The sequence below is a fragment of the Malania oleifera genome, chromosome 5 (genome assembly GCF_029873635.1).
Source record: "Malania oleifera isolate guangnan ecotype guangnan chromosome 5, ASM2987363v1, whole genome shotgun sequence".
Taxonomy (NCBI): Eukaryota; Viridiplantae; Streptophyta; class Magnoliopsida; order Santalales; family Ximeniaceae; genus Malania; species Malania oleifera.
Genome location: NC_080421.1, coordinates 92,321,303 through 92,333,051, shown reverse-complemented (window position 1 = coordinate 92,333,051; position 11,749 = coordinate 92,321,303). Strand labels below are relative to the sequence as shown.

The window sequence follows — 11,749 nt, the reverse complement described above, 5'->3', positions numbered from 1 at the left end:
TTCAAGTCTACTAGAGCGGATCATTGGTGGGGCTATCTTGAATTTCATCCCAAATTCATGGTAAGACTTTTTATTCAATACTTACAGTTATAGAAAATGTAGCAGTAAAAAAAAAACTGAAATTTTGTTTTGGGAGATGTTGTTTTCGGGGTGTTGAGTGGGGAACCCTGCGGGTATAGGACTAGTCATATTAGGGGCTTTCCAGTAATCAAGTAACGGAAATATGCTATGCTAGTTAAAGTAGAGATTTTTACCAATAAAATATAGAATATGTTCATGAGTTTTCAGAGCAGGAATCTACATGGTTTTATAAATTATGTTTAATGAGTTTTAGTTGTGTGGCATGGGAATATTTATATAGTACAAAGTTTTACACAACTTTTTACAGAATTATGATTATGTAGTTTCTACAGTATCATGATATACAATTTATACAGTTTTAATTACAACTTATGGTTGTATCGTAATTACTGAATCATGATTTACAGTTATATATAGAAAAATGCATTATAGTATTTTCAGGAGTATGATTTATAGTATCAACAGACAGGAGAGTGTTTTACAATTTTTGTCATAATACCATGATTATACAGTTTTACAAAAACCATGACATACAGAAATACAGTTGATACATAATTACAATTGATACAGAAATACAGTTTACTACAGCATCATGGTTAATACAATTAATAAAGAATCATGGTAAAACAGATAGATTTTATATAGAAATGTATTATATAATATCAGACCCTGATGGACCATTACGGATCAGTTTACAGAGCACGGTACCGTAACAATATTCAGTTCAGAGTGCAACCACATTACTCAGATAGTATGTGGTATTCAGTAGTCGATCATGCCTACATTGTGGACAGGCACCCCTTTAGATAAGGGTTGAGGAGGCCGATCTGATTGTCGAAGTTCAATTGACTTACCCTGGTCAGCCAGCCAGGATAAGTCCTGCCTACAGGCCGCACAACCCTGTGAAGGGGTTAAATAATGACATACAATTATCCATCTTGGGAAGTTTTCTTAGTTATTATACGTATACTCAAATTTACAGAAATAGTAGATGTACTATGAATAATAGAAGTATTATGAATAGAAAATTTATAAAGACAGTTATGTTAAGTAACGTAGGTGTGAGCTATACTGTACAACATTTATACTTGTTTCTTTTAGATTTGGTTATCCATGATATCTTTAAATCAGATTATTATCAATATGTAACTCATTTGCCATGCACTAGCAATAACATATTTCGTCTTACTAAACGTTGTCTCATCCCAGTGACTTACTATTTTTCAAGTGATTTAGTTAGGTGAGCAGATCAGGCTCGCGGGTAAAGGTTATCTTACACTGCCCATACTAGAAGGGTAGGCGTTTTTATGATACCAGTGGTTTGGGGTAGATTCTAGGTTTTGGTGATGTCACTGGGTATTTTGTAGTAGTTACATACACTATGATATTTATAGTTTTTTGGTATTGTATATGACAGTTTCCAGTTTCTTGTATACCGCTGCTTAGGTATGTATGATGTACAGAGTTTCCTCAATGCTCCTTTGAGCCTGAGATATTTTTAGTAGTATTTCAGATAGATGGTATTTATGTTATATATATGGGAAAAAAATGTTATATAAGTAGCCAGTCGTTACACCAGGGATGCAAAGGCGGAAGAATTCCTAAACCTGACCCAATGACACCTCACTGTGTAGTAGTACGCTGCTAGGTTCGTAGAGCTATCACAGTTCGCTCCTTACATGGTGCCAAACTAATCTAAAAAAGCATGGAGGTTCGAGAGGGGTTTGAGACAGGGAATCTTTGAGCAAGTGGCAGTTCTACAGATGCAGACTTTTTCTGAGCTGGTGGATAAAACCATTGTAGCATAAATGAGTCTACAGAGGGGTGCAAAGCTGTCAGACCAGGGGAAGAGACCCATGCTTTCCATTGTTCATTCTGAGACTAGACAGGGTTCATGGAGGAGAGATGGTGACACGGTGGGCCAGAGGCTAGTTAGGGATGATCAAGGCTATCAAAGTGATTCATCATGCCCTTACTGTGCTAGGTGTCACCGGAGGCATTGAGGAGAATTCTGAGGTAGGGGCATTGTCTGCTATCGGTGTGGCAGGTACGGCCATGTAGCCCAAGATTATCAGGGGGCCGCCGAACGATGCACCCACTTCAAATCAGAACCGGGAAAACAATCTGGTGCCTTGATGTTACTAGACGCGAGTTTACACACTTACCCTGACTGATGTTGATATTGTTGGTGGTGCAACAGCAGGTAATGTGTTTATATTTTGAGGCAAGTAATAGATTTATTTGATTCTAAGTGACGTATTTATGCATATCTGTAGAGTATATTGAAATTGTGGTATGAGGATGATTAGGTGATTTTGGAGTTATATAAAATGGTTGATTAGAAAATTTTGAGGACGAAATTCTTTTAAGGAAGGAAGAATGTAGTAACCCGGCCCAAAAAAAGTATTATAATTAATTAATTATTATTAATAAATTGAATTAATTAAATAAATAAATAAAATAAATAATGGTATAAACTTATTGGTGTGTGTATATATATATATATATATATATATATATATTAATATAATATATTAATGATATTTATAAAGTAAAGGAAGGCAAAGCTTCCTTAGTAACTCACCCTCTCTCTCATGCCCCTTTCTGCCTCTCACCGTCTCTCTCAATTCTCTTTCTCCCTCCTCACGCTCTCCCACTCTCTCTCTTCATTTTTTCTCCATCCGTAAGCCGAATAAAAAAACGGAAACCACCACAAGGTTTCGGCTTCAATCCATAACAAGTTAACCGGCGTAGAATTGCCATTTGGGGATCCTAAGCACCACTCCAAGGTTAAGGTAAGGGGAATAAATTATGTCAGGAAAGTTCTAAAATTCAACCGATTAAATAGGTGATATTAGAAATTGATATAGATGCTTTCTGGGTATTCAAATATATTGAAATTGGATTTTGGATTATTATTATTATCATGAATTGATTAAACTGCCATTTTTGAGCCTAGGGATTTTATAATAATTGTTATTTCAAAGCTGAACCGATTTAATTAAAGTATGTGATTTTTGAATTATTGTAGTGGATTTTCTGAATGCTTTGACCAGTTAAAATTATGGGTTTGATTTATTATACATATTTTGGTAAAGGATCAAAGTGATTAGGGTTGACCATCTCAGTTTAGTAAGTATAGTTAACACTTAACTCATGTGGCATGAGATTTATTCTTCATAATAAACTGATTGTGATTGTTGTGGTGTGAATACTTATATGTTTGTGTGATTTAATGTCTTTCATGTATATTGCAATATAACATTGGTAGGCAAATGAGGAGTTCGTTATATTGTCCATGATATAAGTTACGATATAACATTGGCAGGATTATAAGGAGTTCATTATATTATCATTTATATAAATGGGGTAAAAATGTTGGCTAGATGGATAAGGAGTTAGTTTTTGTCGATGTGCTATGAATGGTGTTGTGTGTATTGTATCTGTAAAAGCCCTTGTGTGGGCCACTTATTGGGATCTGCTCGATATACAGTGAGATCGATGAATATTGAAGTACTTGTGCATTATCTTTTGTGGGTGTGAGTATGTTTAGGTGAATATAATACATTATGATTGTGGATATGCTGTGGCATTATGTGTGATGGTGAGTGTGCTTTGGTATTATGCATAATATGTGCATGCAGATTTTTGTGGTATGACTGATGTCGTATGTGTGAGTACAGCCTGCTAGTGTCTTTTCAGTTGCAGTTTATTAACAAATGATTATATTTTGTATACACTAAAACTCGTGATGGCCACACACTGATAATAATTTATTCGTCCTTACTTAGAAGTGTCTCACCCCAATATACAAATCATTTTTCAGGACCATCTTGAGATCAAGCTTAGCGAGCTCCGAGGCAGGGTGACAGTTAGTTTTTGTGAGTATCTGTAAGAACTCTAATGTATTTAAGTTATGTCTTAAGTTCCTAGATTTGTAATATGGTTGTATGTACATACCTTTTTGGTCGTAGTATAGTACTCTGGTAATTATAAATTGAGGATGTTTTATTATTTCCACTGCGTGTATGAGAATAATGGTATTAGGGATAGAGGAATGGAACACATAACACCCCGGGCCCCAGTTTCGGGTTCGGGGCATTACAGTTGGAGCTTTGTGAACCCCAATGACAACTAGTACTGGCTATGTATCACGGTGACAAGATGGCACAATAAGAGTAGGCTAGGCAGCTTTGGCAGTGGCCTTGACCATTAAGGGTGACGCATAGCCACCCCTCTGCATGAGAAAGATGAACTATGAAATGAGGGAAAATTTTTTCCCTCCTTATGACACAGGTCCCTATGTGGTTAAGTTAGTTGGGTTGGGCTGAGCCAGCTTGACCTAGTCGAGTCATAGGGTTGATCAAGCCTAAAACCCCCTTTCTTAATCCTCTTTCTTAAGTCGATTGACCCAATTTGACTATATTAGAACATTGGGTTAACTCGACCCCTTTTTTCTATTTATTTATGTTTGAAAGATCAAATAACTAAGAAAAGTTGATGCCTCACCCAACAAGTCTAGGTTTGAAAAAAGTAGGCATTGTTGAATTATAAGAGTATCATGGGCTTGCTTGCCCCGATCATTTGCAACAAGTATAGTTTCAATGCCAAGTTTCAAATGAGATGTTTTCAAAACTTCCTTATTCTTAAATTAGTTAATGATAAACTCTCAGCTTTTCAACTCCAATTTTACTTTTATCAAACTTTTAAATTTTTCAAAAATTAGAACCTTGCCATGTCACCAAAAGGTCCAATCGCCCCCCCCCCCCCCTCTTTTTCTCCCTATCTTTCAAGCACGCATATATAAAAGCGCGTAGTAACGTACTATTCTTTGATCATTTGCATTATGTGTATGCAAATGCACTCACAAATTTATTCTCATCTAAATAAAGTAACGACTCTACTTCTTATTTGGATTTCCCTCATTTATTTGTTTACTTTATTTCTTAGTCAAATCCTCTTGTTTAGGAGCACCATGCTACTTTCGTTGGCCCACACATAGAATACAATGTCAACAAAACCGTGTTGGGAACCTAAGAGACAAAAGTTGATTATGAAATAATGATAAAACTATGGGTTGGTTAAGAAGAAGCAAAAGAAAGAAGAAAAATTAGTTTACCAAATGAGAGAATATACCTTAAGTACTCTCCCAACTTAACCTATATGATTAAATTTTTTGACATAAATCCCCTTAAAATATAATAAACATAATTACTCTAATTATACTTATATACTTGCCACCGCTTTACGAAGACTTGCACACATATGGAAGATTTCTTTTGTGCCTTTTGTTGTTATGTCAAATTGACAAATGCATTCAGTTTTCTTCTATTGATTCCTCATATTTTCAACTCTATCTTTTTGCTTGAACAAAATTAAAGAAATAATATTTTAAAAAGTTGTTAAAAAGTAAATAAAAATAAAAATAAGGCATGTCTTAAAAGTACCTTTAACAACCCACTTTCTCACTTGCACCAACCCTCATTCTTTGACCTCCATCCCTTCCCCCCACAAACGTTTTCCTTCGTCTATGCCCACATCCTTTCCCTCCCCTTCCTTTTCTCTCCCCTTCCTTTTCTATTCCCTTAGAATAGAAAGCCAAAAGAACTTTTTTTTTTTTTTAAGCGTAGATTTAGTAAAGTAGATTGAAAATGTGTCCATAGATTTCTAAATAGAGACAAATAAAATCTTTTTACAACTCAAAATTCTCTGAAAAATAGTTTAACTTAAAAAATCCTGACTTGATGAATCTAATGGATATCACTCAAAAAAGGATAGGAATATAAAAACGAACTTAAAATTTTAATAGCATCTCATTAGCATACATTTCAAGCATTAGATTTTAAAGTGTGTAGATTTAAACATAATTAAATGCAAAATTATATCAAATTTTAGTTAATTTTAAAGATTTTTAAATTCAACATTCAAACCCCATATCTCAAAAACAACAATAGTTCCTTTTTTTTTTTTTTTTTTGATAATGATATGGAAAAATATTGGAATAAGTACAAGCTTTGGAGGATTAAATTCAATAGGCATCGTATTAAAACGGTGGTTAGTACATTCATTGGCAAAGGAATGATTCGCCCATCATAGGCATTACCTTGTCAAGTAGCCAATAAGGCTTTACCATAGCCTAGCAAACGTTGCTTCAAGCCCTCTTTCTCCCCTTTCTTCCAGCCATAATTTTTTACCTGACTGGCTTCTTTCTTTCCCCGGCCGACCAAATTTTTTCCTAGTTGAGCTTTTATTTGGGTATGGTCAATACAAGCTTTCATTCATTCTTTCTTTCTTTCTGGTTTCTTTTTTTTTTTTTTGTTGAGTTGTTTGCTGCAAGTAAGCCAAAGCCCATCTGTTGATATATCCTGAGCTTATTTGTTACTGTGATCAAAGCTCATCTGTTAAAAAAAAAAAAGTATATGTTTGATCAAACAGAGGGGAAATGTGTTCATAGATATATAATTGGCGAGAACCAAAAATTTCACAATCTAAAATGCATCAAGATGGTATTTTAGCTTAAAGAGAAATCCTAGGATTTAATGGAAATCATTTGAATTAAAGAGTAAGAATTAAAAAATGAGAAGCAAAATAATACTCCCAAATGCAAAGTCAATGTTTTTAGTAGCTAAAAGTGAAATAGGGGGGAAAAAGATTGAATGAATTGCAGATTTGGAAGAAATTAGTCGACCCTCTTTTGAAGGCATTCCTAATGCATAGACAGCAATGGTTTTGTGGAACTCCCCTTCAAATGAACTATTAAAATGTATATAAAATCATCTCATCAAGTTAGGTAAAAAAAAATACACTAATGAAAAGGGAAACCAAAATGCCTAAACTTCTGAGATGCAAGCCCAGCCAACGTTGTTGCAAAACCGAAAGATAACCCTAAGACGGCCGTAAGGAAAGGTGAGTAACGAGATTTTATTTATATCATACTAATTCAGCTTCGGGCTTGGTAGAATTAGTTTAAATCCCAGGCTGCTCTAGGAAAAATGTGCTTTGATTTATAATGTTAAATCTCTTTTCTGTTCCCATACATAATCTCTCTTTAGAAGCTTTTATGGCATCAAAATTGGGGCAGTGAATGGCAGCAAGCACAATCGGGAGATCCAGGAAGTGCATGAGGTAGGGGATTTGGATGGGTGCAGGCATGTCAAGAGTGTAATTCTGCATCAATTCCTCCCATACCTGACCTGGGGCATGAAGCTGCAGCCTATTGTTCACCAAAGTTGTATTTCAAACCTAATTCTTACATTGAATTCTTGCACTGACATAGCTGACTAGCAGTATGCCGCTGCTCTTGCAATGCAAATGCTTCAAAAAAATACTAATCTACTTCCAAAAATCCCAGCCCAATCTAGTTGGTCCTCAGTTGGGCTGTGATTCTTTGTTGCAACAAACAAAACAAAACAAAACGAAAAAGCACAACACAAGATGGATTTGCACCACCTGCAGAAACATCAATCTGCAATTCCACAGATTCTAAGTTCTAACATAGTTGCATATTACAGGAAGATCAAGAGAAAACTCAGATTACAATGGAATGACAAATGACATGCATACTCTTGGTAGCTCTTCACTTAGTTAAGAAGGTTCATGTACCAGAACACAATGAGAAAATTCTAGCCATACGACAGAATAGTTTGCATTGAAAATGAATGAAACAGCTGAAATAAATAAGAAAATGTGCTTCTATGTTCCAGATGAGTTCATAGATAATTTAAACAAAGCAAGAAGAAGAAGATGATAGATTTTATTCACATTATCACTGACTCACTATCCTCATACAAGCTTTAAAAATAAGTCTAAGATAATCCTAGCAACTTAAACATGATTTATCAACTACAAAAACTAAGAACAGCTCTCTGTAACATCAATCCTTCACTCTCTTTGTTTTTGTCTGTAGGTGACGGTGACAACATCAACCCATCTGTTCCATAGGAATTGACCCACCAGCAGTCAAGATCTGTCGCTCCAACTACAGTGGCCATAAAAGGAAAAACCAATTGAAAAAAAAAAAAAAAAAACAAAGACACAAGTTTAAAATCTAGTCTCAAAACAAAATGTAGTTTGAACAATTATGATAAATGTAGTGGTGTTATTCTCCTTGTATGATCATGATCCTTGGAAAAACCCAAACCTCCTCAACTAAAATTTCCTCCTACTTACCCCAAACAGAGTTTCAAGCTTGCCCTTGAGAATTAAGTACTCATTTTTGGCTTTTTGAAGACATCCACGGCACCTATACAAAAAATTCCCAAGTCATTCAAGTTCTGCTGCGACTACTATGGTTGCAGCTCTTCTTGATCAAGGTCAGATATGAATAAAATTACAAAATAGCACAAGTCACATTAGAAGAGACCAGAACATAAAACATTCCTTTTAATCAAATTCCCACAAGGAAAGGGGTAGTGACAGCAAATGGTTAGAGCAAATTATGATACTATGTTCAACAATCTCTTCAATAAAATTTGAAACTTCAGGATTGCCATCCTAATTTCTTCATCAAGGTCATACGTGAATAAAATTACAAAATAACACAAGTCACATTAGAAGAGATCAGAACATAAAACATTCCTTTAATCCAATTCCCACAAGGAAGGGGGTAATGACAGCAGATGGTTAGAGCAAATTATGATACTATGTTCAACAATCTTTTCAATAAAATTTGAAACTTCAGGATTGCCGTCCTAATTTCATGATCTGTTTTCATGTGATACTCACATGGACAAATAAAGGAAAAAAATCCATTAATTAATTTATATGATCATCTATTCAAAATTAATGATAAAAGTATAAAAAAAAAAATCCAAAGTGCAATCTTGTATAAATTTTTGTGTATCAGCAGGAGAGGGTTGCTCATGAACTGAATTAAGAGATTTAAAAAAAAAAAAAAAAAAGGCAGCCCAGTGCACAAAGCTACTGCATATGCGGGGTCTGGGGAAGGGAGGGACCACAATGGATCTATAGTACGCAGTCTTACTTTACATTTTTGCAAGAGGCTATTTCCACACCTCAAACCCGTGACCTTCACAGCGACAACCTTACCGTAGCCCTTAAGCTCCCTTTCAAAAGATAAAATGCAAAATTCAAAATTCAAAAGATTAACTTATCCTGACATCACCTGACTGAATATTAGTGTCCTAACTCCTAACCTTAAAGAGAGTCTAAATATAAAGAGACCTAGTAAATGCAGTGGAAAATTGAATATCACAATGGTCAAAATAATCTTTCTACTACACTCAGACAATCTTTTTATTAAAATAAAATCATACAGGAAAGTATCCTTTTTTTTTTTCTTCAAGAAGGCACAAAATGTTATAGTTAAGACCAGACTAACTATAAGGTTTTTCAGATACTTATTTCATCATCAATCGCAGAAAGATGTATTAGGGTACAGTCACACTTTACTTTGAGATGAAAGGAAGCATAATCTAGTCCTTAGAAATTTCAGATACATATTTTCAGGGGCATTTTACTTATGATTCATTTTATGCGATATTGAATACGCAAGCAAGCAATAAGCAGAACTCACCCTTCAAGGTTCTGTGCCTCGCAGTAGCTTCTGAATTCCATGCAGATATTCTTTATTCTTTGAGCACCTATGCTGTTAAACAAAGAAAAGTTGGCTCCAAATAAAAAACCAACCCCTTTTCCCTCGACTTTTTGTCTTCATCCAAGTTTTGAAGCACATTTAAATTTAATTTCAAGTTGTGTTTTCGAAGCATGAACCATGGACTTGAGCCCCTTGATTTGGAATTGCGTGGATTTGGATAAAACATAAGATAATGTTAGATGTCATTTTGCACAAAATCCATACAAATCCAAATCCAAATCCAAATTCCACCCAAATCCAAATCCATGTTCTGAAATCCAAACGTGTAAAAACAGTTAGCTATCCCAATCCCACAAGTAGGTAATTAAATCTGATTTCAGAGCTATCCTCGTTCCATAGCTGTAATATTTCACCCCACAAAATAAAATTTAAGAATTATAGATTCCAAAAAGCAAGAAGAACATTAAAGAGAGATAATTTTTTGTCAATACCTGGAACTACTACCCTTGAATTGGTGGACATGGCTGTCAACTTTTTTGAAATCTACTATCGGTTGTTCACTGTATCAATGAAAAATGACCCATTCAAGCCTAAATGTGATGTTTCCATATCCAATCACGCACACAAGAAATCCAATATCTAAAAGACGGATTCTTACAGAGTAATGGTCAAATTATTGAGAAGCTTCTCAGAATCTTCAAAGAAAAGGCACACCACCTCAACCACAAAATATGGGTTGCTCTCATCCTGCAAGCTCTGAAGCTGGTTGAACTGATCATCCAAAATTCCCTTCAAACCATCGAGGGAAAAAAACACAAACCCTTGATTAGAAAAACACTCAGCAAACGAAATCTGACCGACAAAATCAGAAAAAGAAACCGAACAGAGAAAACCCATTTCCAAGAATTTCATTTTCGTTGTACTGGGGTTTAGGGAAAATGCTCACCTCGTTATACAGAGAACCCCTGTAATTAATTAACTGCCTCTGTAACAGGCTGACATCCATGACTGACTTGCTTGATTGCCTGCCCTTATGACTGCGTGTTTGTCAATCCAAAAGACTCAAATGAACTAGTGAGATCGGAGATCATATAGAGTCATAGACAGTGAAATAATATGCATATATATATATATATATATATATATATATATATATACATATGGAGGAATGGGATTTGATGATTGTCAAGGAAACCCACTTGCCTGCTCCTATATAAGAGAAAATAGGTCAACGGTTGTTGCTATTGGGCACTTTACCAATCGAGGTCATCATTTGTCCGCATATATTGTGTTTGTGGTTTTGCGCTTTGGCTCCTCGAGGAACCACAGCCGTACCTTCGTCTCTTTAGTTTTTCATTAATTATTTAAAGGACGCATTTTGCTTTTCCAGTTTTATTTTGACAGAATTTTTTGGGGTAAGTTTTCATTTGATAGATCACATTCCTTTATTTTTCAAATCACCATTTATGAGGGTGAGTGCCATTAATGGAATGCCAGTTTTTTTTTTTCATCAAACACAGTTTAAGCTCAAAATTCATTTTAATATGAACCAAGATTTTGCGGATTTTGTCATTTTGTGGGATGAGAATGGTTGAAATTTTATTGGCAAATACATAAATAGAGAGATTAAATAGTGTTTAGTTGATTTTGTAACTATAGAGAATTTGTTTGGATGTAAATAGTTATTCTGTGCACAACTTTTAGAATTACTCAATAATCACTCAACTTTTTTTGAACTCAAATAGATAAAAAAAATTTAAGAAGTAGAGTCCCTACTTACCCAAAATAAGCCCAAAAAAGAAATTAAAGTTTTTGCGAGAGAGCAAGCAGTTGAAGAGTTGGCACAAGAGTCTCCAATGGCTGAATTGCAATGGACTGCTGAAGGAGAAAACAGATAAAAAGTTGAGTGACTAGAGAGGAAGAGGAAGTGAAAGCTACTGTGGTGCGGTGGAAATGGCTACAGCAAGCCCTTTTTATAGGCTGCAGGAGCCATCTAATCAAATCCTCCCTAGCAAGAACACAAACTTAGAAAATATAATAAAATAAAATTGAATGTAGAATTTAATGCCAAAGCCCAAAAACTAAAAACCAGGATTTAAAATTTAAAAAAAA

The 11,749-nt window shown here is 34.9% G+C and overlaps 1 protein-coding gene across 1 annotated transcript; it reads right to left on the bottom strand.

The window, feature by feature from the left end:
- Positions 1-7,815: 7,815 nt before the first annotated feature.
- On the bottom strand, positions 7,816-11,534 carry LOC131155743 (histidine-containing phosphotransfer protein 1-like). Its single transcript, XM_058109120.1, has 7 exons — positions 11,418-11,534; positions 10,584-10,674; positions 10,296-10,426; positions 10,129-10,197; positions 9,617-9,688; positions 8,251-8,323; positions 7,816-8,059 (listed from the first exon to the last, which is right to left on the bottom strand). The coding sequence occupies exons 2-7, from the start codon at positions 10,641-10,643 to the stop codon at positions 8,003-8,005; spliced, it is 462 nt and encodes a 153-aa protein (XP_057965103.1). The 5' UTR covers positions 10,644-10,674; positions 11,418-11,534; the 3' UTR covers positions 7,816-8,002.
- Positions 11,535-11,749: the final 215 nt, after the last annotated feature.

Coding starts and splice junctions, on each gene's coding strand:
- LOC131155743 (XM_058109120.1), bottom strand. CDS start 10,643: ATGGATGTCAGCCTGTTACAGAGGCAGTTAATTAATTACAGGGGTTCT. Junction 9,689..10,128: donor TTCAAGGGTAGTAGTTCCAG/GTATTGACAAAA, acceptor TTTGTTTAACAG/CATAGGTGCTCAAAGAATAA. Junction 8,324..9,616: donor GAGGCACAGAACCTTGAAGG/GTGAGTTCTGCT, acceptor TTTTTTGTATAG/GTGCCGTGGATGTCTTCAAA.